Source organism: Poecilia reticulata, linkage group LG6, assembly GCF_000633615.1.
Source record: "Poecilia reticulata strain Guanapo linkage group LG6, Guppy_female_1.0+MT, whole genome shotgun sequence".
NCBI lineage: Eukaryota > Metazoa > Chordata > Actinopteri > Cyprinodontiformes > Poeciliidae > Poecilia > Poecilia reticulata.
This window is the reverse complement of record NC_024336.1, coordinates 23495957-23516207: the sequence shown is the minus strand read 5'-3', so window position 1 is coordinate 23516207 and position 20251 is coordinate 23495957. Positions and strand designations below refer to the sequence as shown.

Here is a 20251-nt window from a genome sequence, read left to right as displayed (position 1 = left end):
TCAATCAGTGTTGCTTCCTAAGTGGACAGTATGATTTCACAGAAGTTTGATTTACTTGGAGTTATATTGTGTTGTTTAAGTGTTCCCTTTATTTCTTTGAGCAGTGTATAAAAAAGGTTGACAGGCCTTTTAGAAATTTCCGACAGCATTTGAATGCACCAACAGTGTAACCATTAGCGAGCAGAGAGCAACACTGCTTCCCAGGGAAGACTTTCAGTTCACGATAGTGAAATCCTTTTATTAAATTAGAGGAAATCATAGACCGGTGTCTACAAAAGACCGATACAGGTCTAACAATTGACCTGCGACTATTGGTAAACAGTGATAGAGGAGACATATTTTGTATTTATTACACTTACACTTGCATCTCACTTTTCAGTAACATTCCCGTTAATACTAACCGTCACAGCTTGTTGGATAAGATGTTTTGTCTTATCCAAACTATCTATGCAATTTTCAGATTAGCGTAACGTGCTTCTTGCTTAATTCCAAATAAGCAAGAAGCTTATTTGGAGTTCTATTTGGATCGCTATTTAATCCAAATGGAGTTTTTTTAACCAAGGCCACCAGGTGGCAGCACAAAATAATAATACAACCTGTATACATGGACTTTGAACATTTATAAGGAAGTTGACCTTCCAAAACTGCAATAATGAAAAATAACAATAAATTTGCTAAAGTTGCAGTTTTCTGAAAGGCTTTAATATTATTAATTCTTTAGATTTTAGAATAAAACCCCTGCAAATATACACATCCATCATCTTTGATAATGGTTCCTATTTATTTATTTACTTGTTTTTAATTTATAAAAAAGTTCTATAAATATTAGGATTTCAAAGTACAGTGTATAGATATCAGGTCTACATCACAGTTAATTTGTTTCCAACAACCTGTTCAATAAATAATGACATTTCTTCTGATACTTCTAAAGGCAGCCCAAAAACCACAAGCAGAGGTACTTGTTACCCCTAGTTAAAGACCCCTTATCTTAAGCCATTTGTATAAGCCATTGTCATTGTTGTGGTGATATTTGATTCAGTTTTATCCAATATACACTGATTAACACTATAACTAATAATAGGTGAGGTAAATGATAACGATCTTTTTATCGCATCACCTTTTAGTGGGCGGGTTATGTAGACAGAACAAGTGTGAGGATCATAGCATCTCCAAAACTACAGCTCTTTTGTTCTCCACTTGTCAGTTCCTATCACAAAAAGACTAGTGGTGAACAGAGAGGGTCATGGAGGGGGGAAGGAGGTCAAGATTACTCATGCATTTTTTTTATTAAATGAAGTATGGCCTTTAGTCATAAGACAAGAAGTTAATGCTGCTTCTGACAGAAAGGAGTCAAATTACATACTGCATCACACTTTGTTCCAATTAGGACTGAAGACCCATCAGGTTGCAGCCCTTAACCCTGTGCACCACTGAAAGCGCTATCAATGAGTGTACGAGCATCAGAGCTAGAGCACAGGGCGATGGAAGAAGGTGGGGTGAAATGATTATTCGCAATTTATTTTATACCACATGAATAGCCAGGTATGGGAAGAATGTTGGGTGGCAGAAGTAGCGCGATGCTTATAACAAACATCGGATGTTGGTTTGACACATACCTGTGTATCGTTGCAGAACATCCACACCCTTTCACGTAAACAGTATTTCCTGATGACGGTGGCCTGCCCCTTACTTTAAAAAGTAGCTCAATGGTTGTACAAGGGGCACAACCAAAAATATAACCTGCTGTTTTTACCTCCAAAGTTTCCATATCATAATGCAATGAAGCATCAGTTGGATGTGAGTCTGATCCATGAAGACCCAAACTAACATCTTGGTGCCATGTCCTACCGTACACTTTCACAGGTATAAAAGAGTACTAGCCTCACAAGGTCAGGGTGTTTTTTTACACACACTACTGAGCAGGTTGTCACAAAGCTGTGCCTCATCAGGACAAATGTAGCTGGTGGTGTCTTGCTTTGTTCACTTTAGTTGGCTTATACTTGGTTGTAAAGGCACCGATCCTGTCGTAGTTGAGCAGTAAAGCCAGTAATAGCTCAGTTCAACATTACTCAGTACATTAAATAACACAGACGTTTTGATTTTGTTCATTTTGACACTCTTGTTTTAAATCAGTTAAAAAAAAAATCTAAAGATGTTTTATGACTTCAATGGCTTATTGAAAAAAAAATTAGTCATGCATGTTTTGAGACGGCAAGAAATGTTTGCAGGGTGAAACAGTCAACCTAAACGCCCAAGAAAGCAAACCTTCCTGTTGTCTTTCGTATTTTCAGCAGGCTATGCAAGGCACGCCCTTTTGCAACCGAGTTCAGAGCTGTAGTAGAGATAAAACGACTGCAGTTCCGCCATCCTTTCCAGTAAAAAAAAAAAAAAAAAAGTGTTTCCCTGTAAGTAGCAGCATGTGCTGCTGAGCCACGTGAATACCAAGGTTCACACAGTGGTTGTAAAGCTGAAGTCCACAAAGTTTCTTTTGTGGCAATGATCAGATTAAGTCTATTTCTTCAAAAGATTGAATGTACAAGCTTCCACTATATGACTTTAAGAGCTGCATCAACTGCACAGTAGAAAATGTGTCCATCCAGAAACATCCATCCACACAAAAATGCAGCATAATGTCCCTCAGGACTCATAACAACCCTGAATTAAAATCAAAACATGTTCCTAAGAAGAAACATTGCTTTACTATCAGGTAGTTCAATTTTATATCTCCAACATAACAATTTCAGATGTTCTTGTAGACAAGTTGGTGAAACCTGAAGTCACTTTATACATCCAAGCTCTCAGTTAGTAGCAGTACTCATATAACTAATGGTGTCAGGATTTGTTCTGATTTTGCAGGGTGCTGCTGTTGCTAGGCTGTGGATCTTTTTAAAGAAATCTTCCACCGTGAGGAGCATGCGCTCTGATTCATGTGACTCTCATTGGCCAGTGATGGGGGAGGAGTACATTCCTGGGGCCTTCATAGACTGCTGAACAAAGGCTGCACTGACTGATCAGCCAAAGTTAACCAAGTTTTGGGTTTTTCTTTTTTATAGGACAGTGCAGAGTTTCTCCCTGAAAGGCTAAGATTGATGAAGTCTGCCATAACACAAGAAGAGAGAATTTTATCCTTTGTGTGATTTATTGATTTTCTTTATAGCACACAACTCTTAATTCTACTTTCACAGATTATGCACCTGCAAATATGAACATGTATTTCAAAACAACAGCTTTAATATTTCCCTAAATAAAATGTTGATGCTGCATCTTCTTCCAAGCACCGGATGGCATCAACAATGCCATCCCAGAGAGCCACTAGGAACTGGTGTTACATTGGTTTTGAAATCTGTATGGTGGCAAAACTATTCAAAAAGAAATCATAAAGTAAGGCCCAGGATCACCTTAGTCAAACTTGTCAACATTTCAGCTTGGACAGCTCATGCAGTCATGAGACTGAGAAGTAAAATACAACCTGAAACTGGAATAAAGATGTAAAAAAAAAAAATCCCAAAGGTGGCTTAGTAAATCATAGTTGATATTGTCAATACTTTGTTTTAAAAACAGCTGAATATATATTACATGGTTTTACTGAAGAGACAAATGTCAGTGTTAAGGTGCATATTTTCATTTGCTCTTTAAAAATCACAATTTTTCTGGGTCACCACATACCAAAAGGTGTCCTCTCAAATTTAAATGACCGTGGAAAACCTCATCCTATATAACTCAATATAACTCGAGTGAGTCACTAATAAGAAGCATATAGAAGTAAGAAATCTAGTGAGCAAATCTCTCTTTACCCCCAATAAAACAAAAGACATGGTTATGGCCAAGAAGACATGCAGGACACAATACCCTAACAACTAAAGGGCTGGGATAGTTTTAAAGAGAGAGCAAAATCTGAATCCATTCTACTGCTGCAGCATCTAGAGATACCTGACTAAATTCATCACTATGTAGGTAGAACTGAGGCTCATTACCAAAATAGTAGTCTGGACTGTCCAAGTACCACCCCTCCAAATCCGTGACTGCCCTGGATATCGATTGCATGGCTATTTTCAGGTTCTCTAGCCCTCTTTTTTATTCAGTCAGGAAAAAACAGCCCCTAGTTCCTGCATATTCAGTTCAAACAAAGTTACTGAAAGCAAGTTCTGATCAGCCCCAAACAGGTTTCAACTAAAACATTTAGAATTCATTTTCTTGTGAATGCAATCTCCCCTATTTACTTTGGATCACAGTTTCATGTTCATGTGGAAGGAAGTTTAATCTTTTTATATCTATTAAATTAAAATTTGCATAAGGAGATTGTTTACAAAATCCCATACAAAAAAATTATTAATTTCTGTCTTTTCTTAAATCTCTGTTTTGTATCATTCCATGCAATTTCTTTCCATCCATACATCCATTCCGTACTTAGAAACAAAAATATTTTATAACAATGTACTTAAACAAGTGATATATGGAATTATTTTTTTGTTGTGGTTAAATATTGTTATGATTCTGGGTGAAAAATTGTAATAATTCAATTGGACATTACCATTTGAAAGCAAAATTTGAAACTCTCCTTCCATTCTTCCATTTGTTTTAGTTCTGATCCCTGTTCAGAAAAAAGGACTGATATCAAACATGAGAGATTATGACTCCCACTCATAAATCATTATGTGTCAATGTGTGTGTGTTTTTTTACTTTGGCATGAACAAACTAAGTCATGGTAGGTGTTCGACAACCCACAGAGGACCATACCATTTTATACCTGAAAAATGTTAGAAAGGTATTAAGGTACAAAACAACCAAAACTGCAAAGTTTGAGTGCAAGCCACTTATTGATTTGTCATGAGAATTACCTAGGCAGAGCAAAAGAGTGAGATAGAGGTAGTTGGCAACCTTGGGCAAGGTTGCCAACTGCAGTGAACTCACTCACTGACCATGAGTGAGTTCACTGCATTTCTGACTTTTTTAAATTCATCAGTCAAATTATTGTACTGGTCCTATATTAAAAATGCAATTAAAATATTGACTCTCACATATATTTTTTAACCACAAAACAATACCATATAAAACAAAAATATTAATTATTATGGTAAGTAAAGTCTTTTTTATTATGATGTGTTCAGAGTATCAGTAAGCACCCATCCAGCCACAAATGAGCAGTGATGTCATTTGCTATAGTGCAAATTCAGATGTGGAAGGTCTCAGAATATCTGAAAATGGGCCAAATTTCTGCTTACTCCTTACAGATTTTATATTTACACCTATGTGAAAAGAATGTTACACCAAATTCAAATTTATTATACTCTGGTTATGACCAAAAGACTAAAATGAGTTGCACTTTAATTTAATACTTTACTATTTTTGGTTTATCTTTTCTTTATTGGCCTCTGGTGAGAAAATCAATTTACTCAAACCCAGTTAAACTTAATTTTGCCTTTACAGTTTGGGTGCGAAGAGATTTTTCGACAAAAAAAAAAAAAATCAAACAGAAAAAAAACAACATATTCGTTGTTATAGGTTTTCATGTTAGTACGAATGTTTCTAAAGAAAATATTAAACTTGTCCATGGTCATTAAATGCTAGTTTTTCTGGCCTTTCTCCGGTTACTTGGGTTGCCCCAGCTGTCTGGATGGGGCTGTAGAGGAAGTGAAGTTTGGCTTACGTTGAGAGGAAAGTGGGCAGAGCCGTTGAAGGATATGATCGCAGGCAGAGGCGGAGAGGACAGACACAGCAGAGAAGCGAGGTGCGAAGGACGGGCAACATGAAGAGGGCGACGGCGCAGGTCAAAACCCCACCAAAACGACGAAAATCTCCCCTAAATGCGACGGTGGCGGCGTTAGACGATGGGGGGTAGCCACGGATGATGAAATTGGTAAGAAACTGCGAGAAATCCTGTATTATTAGCCGTAAAATATGAATCAGGCGCGCATGGCAATATGGTGGATAGAACGACAGTTAGGCGCAGTGTTGTAAAAATGGCCATGGTGTGTTGTCCTCGAAGAATGGAGAAAACCTTTAGCATACTGTAAAAAGCTTACAATTATGTTTTAGTTTACAAATTTTGCATGTTTGCTATCTGTGTTTTGAGCTAACTCGGTTCATGTGTGGAGAAGTGCATTTATTCTTGATGTATTTGGAGTTATTTTAACCTACGCATTTAAAATTTGCTTTGTCCTTGAGAGGGCAAAATACTCTTCTCTGGTTTTACTCGACAAAAACAGGACAATTGCCTTCATCTTTCGTTTTTTAAACGTTTTATTGACATCAGTTGGAAACAACACAACAGCCTTAAGTACATTTTTGTTTATTTTCAGTTTATTCCGTTTTTGAGCTTTTTCATCGGATTGGAAATAACAAAAAATAAATAAAATCTTTCTTTTTTCGGTATAATCATTTCATAAAGATTGCAAATGTAGTTTGCAGCAGATTTTCTGGAAAAGGGTTTTTCAAAATGCTTAGTCATTTTAAACAATAGTAACAGATAGTGAGAACTTGTTAAAACGTTAAAAATATAACTTTTGACAATAATTCTGTACTTTTGAACCCCACACATTACTATGTTTGACCTGATTGCTAACTAAAGGTTCTTTATGTTATAAAAGCTTAGATATATGTCGAAATACAAAATAGGGTGTTGGCTTTTAACCCTTTGAGGTACTGAATAGAGAAGTAATATGGATATTTATCATAAGTCTTTCTTTTTTTGGGACATTCCTGCTTTAGTTTATGTCAGTAAAGAATTTTAAGTTAGAAATTCTAACCAAACTTGTTAATATGAAGAAAATCTATTTGATATATAATAAATAAATAAATTATTTTCTCTTAATAATGGTTTCTCTGTCTCACAAATAGGGATATTGAGACATTTGCTTTTAAAGTCAAACAGTGAAATAGATTATATCAAGTCTTAAATTAGTTATTTGAATCAGGCACTACTTTAAAATCCAAGGGATTAGTATCACCCAGCACATAGACAAAATGTCGACTGAAGGCTGTTCTGAAATGGATGCCACGGTTTAAGGCAGATTTACTTGGGATTTTGAACCACTAAGTACATCAAAAATCAAACCTTTCATTGACTAAATAAACAAATACTTTATCACTATTCAATAAACCATTTACCAGTTAAAATGTATGTATGGTAGGCATGAAAATCGGTTACTGGTTTTATTGGTAATAAGAATTTGCAAATTTGTTTGGCATGACTAATCACAATTATGCTTTTTTTTTTTTTTTTTTTACAGAAATTCCGATTGATGTTTTGCAGAGCGTCAAATTGAAGATTGCTTTGAACATGTAGAATGGTATGTTTTATTTTATGTAATTCAAGCTGTCCTGTGCAGTTACAATTTTCTGTCTTTACTTCAATACATTTATATGTGTAACCAGTAGGGTGTGCTGTTTTCTCTTTGTCTTTTCTGAATCGTTATGTTTCTGTTTTAAAGGTTAGGCGCCGCAAATTGAAGAACTTTGACGGATTCATTCTGCATTGGAAATCTGTAAGTATTATTCTTGACACAAATTGAAAAATGTTGTTAGATGACCAAATGTATGTTATTTGTGTCATATGTTTCGTATTATCTTAATACGAAAGATAAATCAGCTCCTGATTTATCTGTCGTATTATCTTAAAGAAATGTAAGCTCTGGCAAACGAGTACTTGTAAGTGGTTTTATGTGTGACAAACTATGTATTTCTGGCAGGCTCAGGTACTGGCTAGCTTGAAACTAGGTTACCCTGACTACGTCTTTTTTAGTATAAGTATTTATATTACAAAACATACGTTTTGCATGGTTCCAGCCATAGAAACGGAAACGTCATATCAATAACCTCTTGTCAAAATACAGTTTCGCGATAAATTTGCGAATTTAAACAAACTTTTACAACTATCGATAACTCGTGGTGAACCACTTGGCATATCTCAAAACAATTTGCTACTAAAGTTGTGTAGCCAATGAATGACTGAACTACCATTTATTATAATGTATTGATGCCCCTCACTTCACGATTTCAGGCAACCTCAACTATGTGACTGCCTCCTTTGGCAGGTCCAAGGCATAACAACAAAGAGTCAACTTCAGCACCCTATTCCATGTCAAAAATCAACATCTGATCTCATTTCAATTAATTGAGAATGTATTATAAATAGCTAGCCTGCCATGCACATATATTTATTAAAATCAAATTTGACATTACTGATAAACTGGTTCAACACTTACTTACATTGAACATGTTTCACAATAGAAAGTGACACTCAAGTAAGATGTATGTTGCTTTAATAAATCCAGGCTACCTATGGCCAAACCAAAAGTAGTGGGGCATGGCTTTACTTAACTGGGGATTTTTTAGTTTGTTATGAATGCTCTCGCCTTAAAATACATAAACCGCTGTGTTACACAAAACCCTTTTAACACAATTTTCATTCGTTAATTTGGAACTCCACTCTGCTACAGATGATAAATTCGGCTATTTATTTTCATCCAGCTGTGTTGCTTTTTCACAATGACGTAATATGCTTTCAATTAGCAAGTTAGCTTAACAAACCCTTTACAAAGACAAGAGTACTCTTATCAGGCAAAATTTCACTTGCCCATTATTTAATTATCCCTGCAAATGTATGACTACCAACTTATCTATCAAGATAATTGGACTAAAAAAAAGCCAACCCCTCTGCTGACTACAAATATCACTGATTCAAAGCAGCTACTGTAGCTTTGTTGACTATAACATCCCAACCCCCAGTCACACTTACTGACCAACTCTGCTCTGTGACTACTTTACCAACTTAAAGGCATAGCAGTGATTGACCTAGATTGGTTACTGTCAATTCACACATTACATTAAGGTAGGAAAAATTATGGCTAGCCCTGGCTTAAAAAGTGTTTAAGTTTGATTGCCCCCTAGTGGTGGCTTTAAAGTCCCAACAACCTATGCTCCCAATTTTGTTTTTCACCTTAACTCATATCCATATTTATAATGTAGTACAAAAAATAGTTGTTGTTGATCATTTTCCGATCATACTGAGCTCCCGTCTTCTTCAGTTCACCTGTTGGCGGAAACGGGGATTTTCATAGTACAAAAATGTTTGGAAATGTTAAATTGGCTGGTTACAATTTAGTAAACAATAGTTTTGCACTTAAATGAATACAATCGGTTGTCAAAACAGAAGTACACGTGATGGAAATGTTAAACGTGTACCAAACGTGTATTTCATCAAATGACCGCCATGCTGTAAATTCTGTGTTCCGTGGAAATTGTTTTAATATCGTCAAAACAATAATAAAAAAAAAATTAAAAAAAAGGTTTTACTACTGCATTAATAGTTTGTAATTAATTCAGTAACCAATTTACTTCAGTTTCTCAGTTGATCATGGATGAGTTCCATTTGTCTTCAGTATCGTTGAGTCAGTCTTTAAGACCAGTGGTTACAATTTTCCTTACAAAATGACACTCCTTTTGAAAGCCTATGCCATACTCACATGGCTTCGAATATCCGAATGGTTTTTTAACATGTTAACACCTACTTGTGTACAAGAGTATGTTTTTGTGCTGATTAAACACCTATCAAAAATGGATCAAACATAAAATTGTTTGTCATTTGAATTAACTTTGCCCAAACAGTAACATTACGACTACAGGGTGTTTGGGAAAACACTCAGTATGTGATTTTGGTTTTTACATCATTATCACAAAATCTCTTATGATAAATAAAAAATAAGTAAATGGTGTTTATGTCTTTCTACTTTGAACTCAAGCCATACATCAGGGGCCTTCAACTCCATTCCTCAAGGACTGGTGTCATGCAACTTTTAGATATGGCCTTGGTCCAACACACCTGAATTAAATGTTTGAGTGGCCTCCTCAGTATGCAGTCAAGTTCTCCAGAATCCTGCTAATGATATACCTATTTGACTCAGGTGTGTTGAAGTAGAGACGCAAATGATTTCTACCAAAAATTAAAGTTCTGTTGAAGAAGTTGCTTCTTGTTGACTTCTGATTTTTTGGCAATTCAAAAACTACCATCTTGGCAACTCTACAACCTCTAAAATACCTGGTGTCAATGGATAGATTGCAAACACAGAAAAGTCTGAATTCATACTACTTAATTAACTAACATTAACTTCAAGCAGTTCTTTGCAATAGGTATAATGCAAACTGTAACAAGAAATTTGCAATTTATCATGTAGCCCCACCCAGTCCATCCACCTTTTGGACAGAAATGGTATAATGTTTATATCATAAAGTTATAAAAATGTATTGGCAATGTGGAAAACTGATACATAAAACGCAATATTTTCTGATTAAGTCAAAATGTCAAGACAAACAAAACTTGTTTAAAGAAGTTTTGGTTTTGTTTGCTTGTGTTTTAAAAAATATATATATATATATTAAGTGGGAATTTTTACAAGAAGTAACCCCAGTATGCCCCTTGACTCAAAATTTCTTCACCATGGTTTCTTTAAATTGTTCAGAAATTTTGTTGACCTTGTAATGCAGAGCATAGGAAAGAAGAACAAATGGAACTAGTTTTAAATGTTGATTGGCAGCTAGGTGTATTTTAATGTAAACTGGAGTCTCAAGACAGTCCAATGGGAAACCTCATAGTTGTTTCTGCCTTAGGATGTAATATTTTTTTTATCTGAAGCCACACTATTGATTCAAATATACATCTGACATATTCTTTATCAATTAAGACGCAACTGTGGCACTTGTATTTATCACGTTGACTAGAATCCTTTTTGATTTTTTTTATTGTGAACCTAAAAAGGGAAATGTTGCAGACCTCATGTAGGTTAATGGTTATCATTAATTGTTTCTTTTTTCAATTCCACAGCAAACAAAGAAGACTTGCAAGAAGATGTCCCAAATCTGAATAGAAAGAAGACAACTTTGTAAGTTCCTCCCATTTCAATATTGAAATATGAGGAAGTTTGAATACCTATGCCATTCTATTTTAATAGAGTTAGGAAATCTGGCCCAGTTATTTTATATTAACTGTGTCTTGGCCACATTGAGTTGTAGATATACAGGCTTGACCAAGCAGTACATATGAACTGGGGGAGGCATTCTAAAACCATGTGTTGTTTATCAGTGTATGCAAAATGCAGCTAGCTCAACTGGTTTAACTTTTGATAAAAGTTAAGTTTTTTTCTTGGATATTAAGATTGTATCCTTGTGGCACTCGTAAGAAAAAGTTAATTTTTTTCTTGAGCTGCCATTATTTTGCTGAATAGTCAAGTAGTTAGTTGTGTCTTAAGCAAGGCTTGAATACATAAATTCTTTGTTTCTTAAAATGTCTTCCAAAACAACAACACACTCGTTCTGATGTTAAGGCATACATTAGGTTTTCCACACTCAGAACAACATCTTTATCGAGCGTGCTAATGTGTTGGTGGTCGGAACTTGGTTGTTTGAAAGTTAACCCTGATCCATTAAAACAATAGATTTTATTTTGGTTTTAATGTGTGTTGTTTGCTAATCTGCTGAGTTTATATTTTGTGTAATTGTAATTTGATTACAACTGTTGCTCAACCAACGTTTCCCACAAAACAAAAATGTTTTTGGTGTAAAATGCTTTGATGCATTTGCCCCTAGTGGCCACTTAATTACTTCTTTTTTATTTTTTTTTTATTTTGCTTTTTTTTGGTTTTTACTTAATGAGAACTATTCAAAACTTTTCATGGCCCACCAAATGTAGCAAAGTAAACAGTGACACATGCATATTGTTGCATTATACTTTAACCTAATGCTAACAAGTCCCATGTGCAAGTCTTAATTTGTTAGTTCTTATAAAATTTTGTGTTGTACTGGAATTTAAACGTCTGCTAAAATTTATGCGCGCATGAATCAAAATAAGTTACTACAAAACTCTACAAACCCACTTGTACATTCACTACATTGTCATACTGACTGTTAATTACGGTTAATGACAAAAAAATTTTACTTGACATTTTACTTTATACATTTATATTCTATTACAGAACACCAACAACTTTTGCTAACACAACTCAAACCTAGCCAAGTAGTTCATTTGTTTTTACTGTAGTTTTTTCATGCGTTATCTGTTAGCAAGTCAGTCAATCATATCTTTTTAGTTCCACTGTGGGCTTACAATTCTTCTGTTGTTTTTTTATCCTATCAAGACACCAATCAACTGGATATTGCTGCAGTGGAGACAGCGTTGTTTAACGTGAAGATGGCAAGCGATTTGGCAGTTAGCCAAATATTGTCAAGATGAAACCTTTTTTCTAAATGGATTTTGGGAGTGGAATTATTTTTTTTTTTTTTTACATTTTTAAATTATTTTTGTACCACAACATGGACACTATGGATCGCCGATGCTAGGAGGAAATCGGAATTGTTTCGAAAATCAATCTTTGTACATTTAACATTCAAATGTTGTTTTTAAATAAAGTGTGTACTCGTATGTATGTACATCAATGGCCTTGTTTCATTAGTTGAACAGTTGGAAAATCAAAAGTTTACCCGGCACGTTTTGATTCTGACATCGCATAAAACTCGGAAGCAGATTATAGTGTTGCGTTTTAAATGCAATTAAGGTGGTTTCCCTTTCTTTTGTGTCCAATGTTGATGGATTATTATAATTTAGTCTTTTCAAGTTTTGATGTTTAATTGGTAAATTATGTTATGGTGCTGTTTATTTTTGAAGCTTTCTTATTAATTAATAAACGTACATAATTAATCAAAGAGCTTTTTTCGCAATTCATATGGTTTCCTAAGCACATAGTGAAAGACGTTATAAAATGGCTACTGCTTGTCCTTCTTCCTGGCTGAACAGGAAGTGATGTAATTGCTGCAAAATATATAGTTTTTACAGTCTAGTATAACCTTTTGGCAATTGTGAATAAAGGGTTTCATTTTGGGGTTTGTTTGCCAAGTTTTAAATCATCTGTTAGTTTATATAAAGTAAAATTTAAACATAATAAAAGGGGTGGGACTTAGGCATCACCTGAGTGTGGGGTAAATGGAAATAACGTCAATCAAGAGCAAAGCTTTCAGAGCAGGGAAGGAGCTCTAGATGGCGGCTGAGCCTTGGGAAGGCTGCGCTGGGTTTTGTCAGACATATTCTCTTGCTCGTCCTCGATCGATGCCGGCTAGTTTTCATGTACATTTGTGCTCCGTGTTCACGCGGTCGCTTTTTAGGGGGATTTTGTGCGTTTTGTGTCTCTTTTTGGCTGATTTTGAGAGCTGGAGGAGCCGTCTGTTCTGGCCGTGTGCTTGTCGTTGTTTTCCATACTGGGCTCCGGCAGCCATGGCGCGCCTCCATTTTTAGTGTGCTGCTGCTCTTCGCCTCTGTCGCGTTGTCGGGCATTGCAGACTTCAAAGGCCTGAAAGCTTTTCGAAACAAACTCGTTTTTGTTATTTGTAAAGTTATAATTTATACTTCTTATTTTTTTTCTTTATCCGAGTCGGATAAATATTTAATCTGCGACCAGGCGGAAAAAAAAGAAACTATTAGATGTCTTGTTGGTTAGCACGTTTTCTCATTGATTTGATTTGTTTACATTTTGTAAGGGATAAGTGAGCGATTTTGTAGTCTGTATATTTTCTTTTTGTAATGCTTCATGCGATGACGCAGTTAAAATTCACGGCATGCGGCTGTATCTGTGGACTATTTTGGAGAATATACGCATAATACTTGATTTGTTATAACGGTATCTATCACTATTGTTACCTTTAAATTAATGATGTAAATTATGATTTTCAAATCAGTCGATTTATTATTTTCTCATTTCGTGTCGCACCGTCTGGGTTTTATCTGCCACCTGAGAAAAGGCAGTCTGATGGGACTTCTATGATAGTTGATGCTACCTTGAACTTTTTGACAGTAAATACAAGGACAAATCATCACCATCGAGTCTTAAGGATATTATCATGATGAAGAATAAAAATAAAAAACAAGAGGACGAAGGATCGACCCAGAGTAATGCTTCAAGGTATGATCCATTATACTTTACACTACATTTTTCCCCCAAATCTGGTTTGTTTACCTTTTCAAGCATGGTTGATCATCTGTGTTACATTTGCAACTTTGCTTTTTAAAGAAGATCACTACTGTCATGAATGACCTTGCTATTGTTTAATAGCCACACCCTGATTTTTCCTGCCATTTCTTACTCTCGGTACTGAGGTTTTTAGGCCTGTGTTCAGACATCATTGCCCACAAGATGTTGATGTTTGACCACAGGAAATCTTATATATCCTATACTATAGTCCAAATTAAATTATGTAATTTAACATATAACATGACCTTGTCTTAAAAGTCGGTACTGCAATGCACCAATTTATAAATATTTAGATTCCTTTTATTTTTCAAACCTTGCATTACCTGTGAACACGTTTTTAAAATGCAGTATTGTGGATGTTGTACTGGTTGTTTTAACAAGGTACTTTTTTAGAGTGTATTTTTTTATTTTAAGTGTATTTCAACAAATATATAAGTTTCAGATATTCACGTCTGATTATTAAAATCTATTTTTGTACGGATTAGAGGCTTTACTGAACAGTACATATTTTAATTATTTTAATTTATCTGCTGTTTTAAATACATGCTGTTTGCAATATTTGACATTAAGTTTCAGCTTTACATCTGTGTCCAGTCAGATGTAACTTATACATGTAATTTTTTTTTTTTTTTTATTCAACTTTTTCCTCTCAGGTAGTGGTCATTCATGTTTGTTGTGCTAAAAAGAAGTGTCAAGAAATTTAACAAGGAAGATAATTTTGCATACAAGATTATCTGCAACCTTTGCTGTAAGATTCTGCCTTTGATATTTTAAGGGTAACGTTTTAGTTGAAGCCTTTTCTGCAAATGTTTTTTTTTTTTTTTTTTTTTTTTTTTTTAGCTCTGTAGCCAAATAAATGTTTTGTTCTTTATTAAATATTTACCATCATACCAAACTGTACACTTTATATGGTGACATTTGTTTTTTTTACTGTAAAATTCCTTTATGTCTAGATATCGTGACTAAAAGTTTCAAAAGAAGTGGAAACATACTTTAATCAATAAAGTTTTTGTTTGATCATTCTATGGTGTCAGGACAATGCAGTAAAAGTGTGTCAGACCTGATCAGCCATTACCCCACCCACAAATAACTAGTTTCTTTATTCTGACCTTTTGTCAGAATAAATAACTATATACTTGCCTTTAGAATCTGCTTGCTTTGCATGCCTGTCACTTTGCTACTGATTTTTACAAAATAATTTCAGTTTTTCCCCCCATGGAGGGACAATAAAGAATATTTATATTCCACTGTAAATGAAGACACCACACATTTGTAAGCTAAATGCAGCTAATTTTCCTCTGTCTTTCACTGACTATGCACTGCAGCAAGTTACATCACCCTTGTAGTCTTCTGCGTGATCTTCAGGCAGCCATTTTAGTATTTTTAAGATGAGAGTAAAATGGTGTCCTGTGATTTCAGCTCTGCATCTTTACACAATTATAGATCAGAACAGTGTGCTATCAGATAAATTGAGGCAGCAAAACAAAACTGAATGGATTTGTGTTTTATAAAACAAAAAGCACAGCTTACAAATACTCATAGGTCACAAAATGGCCCTTTGTGTGGCTACTTTGCTCACTTGTCTGTATTAAAACTGGGCTCAGAACTACACAGAAGGAACAGGAAGTACCATTGCTTAAAGGAGCCTGCGTTCAGTTCTGTGATTGGCTTGACGTCACACAACAGCTCACTAGCCAATAGTAATTCAGGAAGAAAGCCATGTCCCACCCTCTTCATCTAGCTCTTAAAGGGGCAGTAGGAATTGAGGCAAAGGCTTGACTACCGCCACATTATTGCATTTTCTATCGTATTATTTCGTAGTTTTTTTATTATTATTATTGTTGATCCCCTCTTGTAATTTCATAAAGGGAAAAGATTCAAACATTTTGTTTCTTTAAATTATGCTCAGATATTCTATATTCTATACTTAGATTTATTCACTGTGGCCGATAGTGACTCCATGTGAGCAAAAGAGGTACTGCATGCAGAGAAGGATACGGGCAAAAGCTAAATAGAGCTAGACCTTCGATGTACAACTCTTACTCCTATGTCTACTGTTGAGGAATTTATGTGCAAGGAGACCCAAATAACCCTGACATATTCCCTAAGAGGTTTCTTGTACAGTTTTCTTGTTGATGCTGAATTCAAAGGTGTATTAATGTATCTCTAAACCTAAACAAAAAGGCTTAAGTTACCCTCCTCCCAATTAAGGACAACTTGGAAGTCATGTGATAAAGGGTCATAAGTGTGTCAGTTTAAAGAGTGATAAGAAAATATGTTTAAGAAAGACAAATGGTTAATACCTCTACTTCAGAATTTTTCAGGATCATTTCTAAAACTGCTCCTGTAAACAAAAGGCATCAGGCTTACTAAGAGCACAGGCTGAACTGCTTACAGAGCCAATTAATCTTTTTTTTGTTCACAATAATTGAATGCACAAGTTTGAATTTAAAGTGGATTTGATCAATTCAGCCATCAATAATTAAAATAAAGGCTCTAATATTTACTAATATTTGCGATGGCATCTCTCAATAAATTACAGAAAAGTCGCACACATATTTTATAGCAATCAAGCTTATGGATTAATTTTTCACTGTATGTTTGACCAGTCCACTTATGAGAAATAGTTCTGTTTATTTAAATTGAATGGCTTCTCTTATTGACTTCCATTTTAAGAATAATTCACACATTTTTGATAGGACTGAGTGCAGGGCCATTGCAGAAGCTTTATGATTGCCTCATTAATTCAAAAACTAGTTTTGAATGGAGATGTATTTTATCATTGTCATGTTTTGCTGAAATGTGTTGCATTACGAGTTCACCCTAAAACCAGAATGGTTCAAATGGAACATTGAGGAAGTAAAATCTGAATCATCCATTATTAGGGTGTGTGATCTTTACACCTTGAGTTTATGTAGAAAAATTGATGTTGGCAATTGTATGAAATATAGGAAGAGGGGCACTACATGCTCAGATGATCAGTTTGCACAAAGTTTGTGAGAATGCATCCATTTGATCCACTTTGTTGGAAATATAAAACACACTTGCATCACACAAGCAAAGAATCAATATATTTTGTTTTTCTATAGCAATTCGGCTTCAGAGGAGTCCAACCGTTCGGCGTCCGAGTCTGGAAGTCAGTCAGAAAGCGAGCATGGCAGTGTGAGGCGGCGATCGCACAACTCTGAGTCAAACAGCTCCTCTGAGTCGGAGAGCCGCTCCGAGTCAGAGAGCGAGTCCGCCGGGTCCAAATCTCAGCAAGCCACTTCCGAGGCCAAAGACAAGCCAGTCAGGAAGAAGGAGCGCCTGGCTGATGTGAAGAAGGTAAAGGTCATTTGATTAGAACTCCTGGTGACGGGTGAGGATGATGGGAAGGGAGGATCAGTGTTTCTGAATCAGATTACAGGTCCAGCTTTCAGGAAGCAAAGGTTGACCTCTCTCGAATTAGGTAGTTGGGCTCTTAATACAATCAAGATTGGATTTGCAGGACTCATATGGTTTAACTCTTTCACAGGAACGGTTTCTTTTATTGTAAGCCAGTTTTGTGAGTTTTGGCCTGGAGCTGTGTCTGAAGCTGACCGTCCCAGATTGGTCTTGAATATGTTGGAAGATTGAATAGTTAAAGGCCAAAAGAAGGGATCCACAGGACACTTAAGTTTATCCCTCACAAACAGGATAAGACAGTAGCATTTCCATTTTTAGGCTTCTCTCACCTTGGTACAAAATAAAAGGTCCATTTGTTTCAAAGGCATGCAAATAGTCATTTCTTAATGTTTATTGGTCGCTGACTAACTGACTATGATGTCATTTTACAACAACAAAACAGTTGAAGTTGACAAATGTCACTTAATAATTTAGTTTGAGATTTAGGAATACATTAACGGTGACACAAAACAGAAGTGTTGCCAATCTTTGGGAATTAGTCATGATTTTTTTTTTCTTTTTTTACAAATGCCAGATACGTTATATCCTATCAAAAACTTTAAGTATTAGTCAGACAGACATTCAGTCAGCAGTAAATGAGAAGTGTAGAATAAAGCATTTTTATTTTCCATTACCATTTCTGCCTTCAAGCATCAGATTTGTTTACAGATGTGGGAAGAACACCCAGATGTGTACGGCGTCAGGAGGTCGAATCGCAGCAGACAGGAGCCGGCTCGTCTCAACATCGGAGCTGAGGTAAGCAGATGTGAAAGAGACTAAAGGGAGAACAATGGAACCTGAAATGTAATACTTCATCTACTCATCAGCTCACCGTCATCGGTCACTTGTGCCATCTAGTGAACATTTTGTGCAACAACTCATTTTAGATGGGTTGTTTACTGACATGTTGGCTTCCTCTCCAGGGCAGCAGCGACTCTGAGAGCGAGAGCCCTAAAAGAAAATCTTCTCGAACAAAGAAAAAGGAGTAAGTACGAAGGTCTGGAATATGTTTTCTGTTTCTTTAATATTCTGTCATAGTCATATTATTTTAACATCAATTTTGCCAGTGAGGTTTTTTTTTTTTTTAAGCATTTCATCCTTACAGTAGTCTTTTGTTTTCACGTCTGTGTCATTCCCCAGCCAATTTGACTCCATATTGTGATGCTTGTCACGTAAATGCTTACTTTATAAATGGGTATCTGTTTGTCTCAGAATGGGCTCGGTTTGTGCCCATCAGCCAGGTTGTGTTCTACATTTAAGTCAAATTTGATTGGTTGAATCAGCGACTCATCCCTGATTAAATTTGGTCACACTGAACACTTTGTGGCCGCCATTTAAGCATAATTTGGTCTGCGAGCATAAACAGCTATGACGGGCCTGGAGGGTGAACTTGTGGCATTTCTTTGTTATAAGAAATATCTGGAAAGATGATGACTCAATTGATGAAGAGGAGGAGGAGAAGGAGGAGACATCCGACAGTTCAGACAGTGAGCAGGAAGAGAAAAAAGTTAGATCCAGACGACTTCCTGCTAGAAGGTAAGAGTGTAACAAAGCCTGGCCCTCAGACAGCTACCCAACGGTTATCCCAAAATCCTTCTCTGTCACTCAATCATTTACTATTTATTCATCCTTTGATAAATAGCAACAACAACCAGACTGCTGCATCTCGATGTATTGTGCCTTGAAAAAGTTTTCATATCCCAACCACAAACGATGTTGTATTTTATACAGACTTCAAGGGAAAGATCATCAAAATGTAGGTTTTTATTTTATGTTTTTAATCACTCATTCAGCACTTTTTACTCTAATATCCCTAAGTTAAAAAAACAAAACAAAAAAAAACAAAACAAAAGTGGAATCAAATTGGTCACTTAATTGGTAAAACGTATTCATTCAGACCTAAATCCAATTCACCATTTGCTACAAGAGTTTAAAATGATTTGCGTCATCCAATCTGACTGACCTCGACTTATTTTCTAAAGTTTGGGTAAAAAGTCTTAGTGTGCAAAGTTAGTAGAGAAATAACCCAAACTCTATTTTTTCCTTCCTCGTCACAATTATTCATCAAATCCCAGAAAATTGGGTCAAAGTTCAGTTTTAACTGAAAAGAAAAGGATGTCAGAGGGGTGTGAATACTTTTTAAAGGCACCTTGATTGCCTTGTTGTGTGTTTCTTAAGGCTTTTGTTTCTATGCTTATTTTTCTCCCACAGGCCTCAGACCAAATCATCAAAAAAGCAGCAGTCTCAAAAAGGAAGGAAGTTGAGAAAACAGGAATCATCAGCTGAAGACGACGATGATGACGATGATGATGATGACGACGACGATGACGACGAAGAAGACACTCCAAAGAGACAGACTCGAAGAAGAGGGGCCACAAAAATTAAGAGGTGACTTTTTATGTTTTTTTTCCCCTGAAGACAAAGTTCAGTCAGAGATTTTAGACATTTCACAACCAGCACACCTAAACTAATTTTAAAATATAAACAATCTGTACTTTTTCTTTCCTCCACACTTATCGATTCTAGTTGTAAGAAATTCAAGATGAACTGAAATCTCCCTTCATACTGTGTTATTTAGCTATAAAGAAGATCAGCATGACTTCGAAACTGACTCTGACGACCTGATCGAAATGACCGGAGACGCCGGTGAGGAGCAGCAGGACGACGACAGCGAGACCATCGAGAGGGTTCTCGATTGCAGGACCGGCAGCAAAGGAGGTGATTCCCTTTTGTTTGCTTCCTGAATAAAGTTGAAGTAAAAATAAAAAAAATTAAAAAAGAAAGCTTCAGATCAGTTTTCAAACTCAATGTTTGG

At 35.7% G+C, this 20251-nt stretch overlaps 2 protein-coding genes across 4 annotated transcripts in view; one reads left to right on the top strand and one right to left on the bottom strand.

Annotated features, from left to right (window-relative positions):
- fam174b (family with sequence similarity 174 member B) overlaps positions 1–5723 on the bottom strand; it is a 9937-nt gene extending 4214 nt beyond the window's left edge. For both annotated transcript variants that reach the window (XM_008412359.2, XM_008412358.2), the window contains exon 1: positions 5649–5723. The gene's annotated coding sequence lies outside the window, so the exon portion shown is untranslated. The remainder of the gene's footprint in view (positions 1–5648) is intronic.
- A 45-nt stretch (positions 5724–5768) lies between these two features.
- chd2 (chromodomain helicase DNA binding protein 2) overlaps positions 5769–20251 on the top strand; it is a 28554-nt gene continuing 14071 nt past the window's right edge. Inside the window, exons 1-11 of one of the 2 annotated variants that reach the window (XM_008412360.2) lie at positions 5769–5858; positions 7231–7290; positions 7432–7485; positions 10821–10878; positions 12130–13944; positions 17103–17337; positions 18106–18192; positions 18360–18421; positions 18850–18972; positions 19648–19824; positions 20015–20154. In XM_008412360.2, the coding sequence (XP_008410582.1) occupies positions 13883–13944; positions 17103–17337; positions 18106–18192; positions 18360–18421; positions 18850–18972; positions 19648–19824; positions 20015–20154 (886 nt within the window). In that variant the 5' untranslated portion in view covers positions 5769–5858; positions 7231–7290; positions 7432–7485; positions 10821–10878; positions 12130–13882. The remainder of the gene's footprint in view (positions 5859–7230; positions 7291–7431; positions 7486–10820; positions 10879–12129; positions 13945–17102; positions 17338–18105; positions 18193–18359; positions 18422–18849; positions 18973–19647; positions 19825–20014; positions 20155–20251) is intronic. The other variant, XM_008412361.2, reaches the window with a different exon arrangement.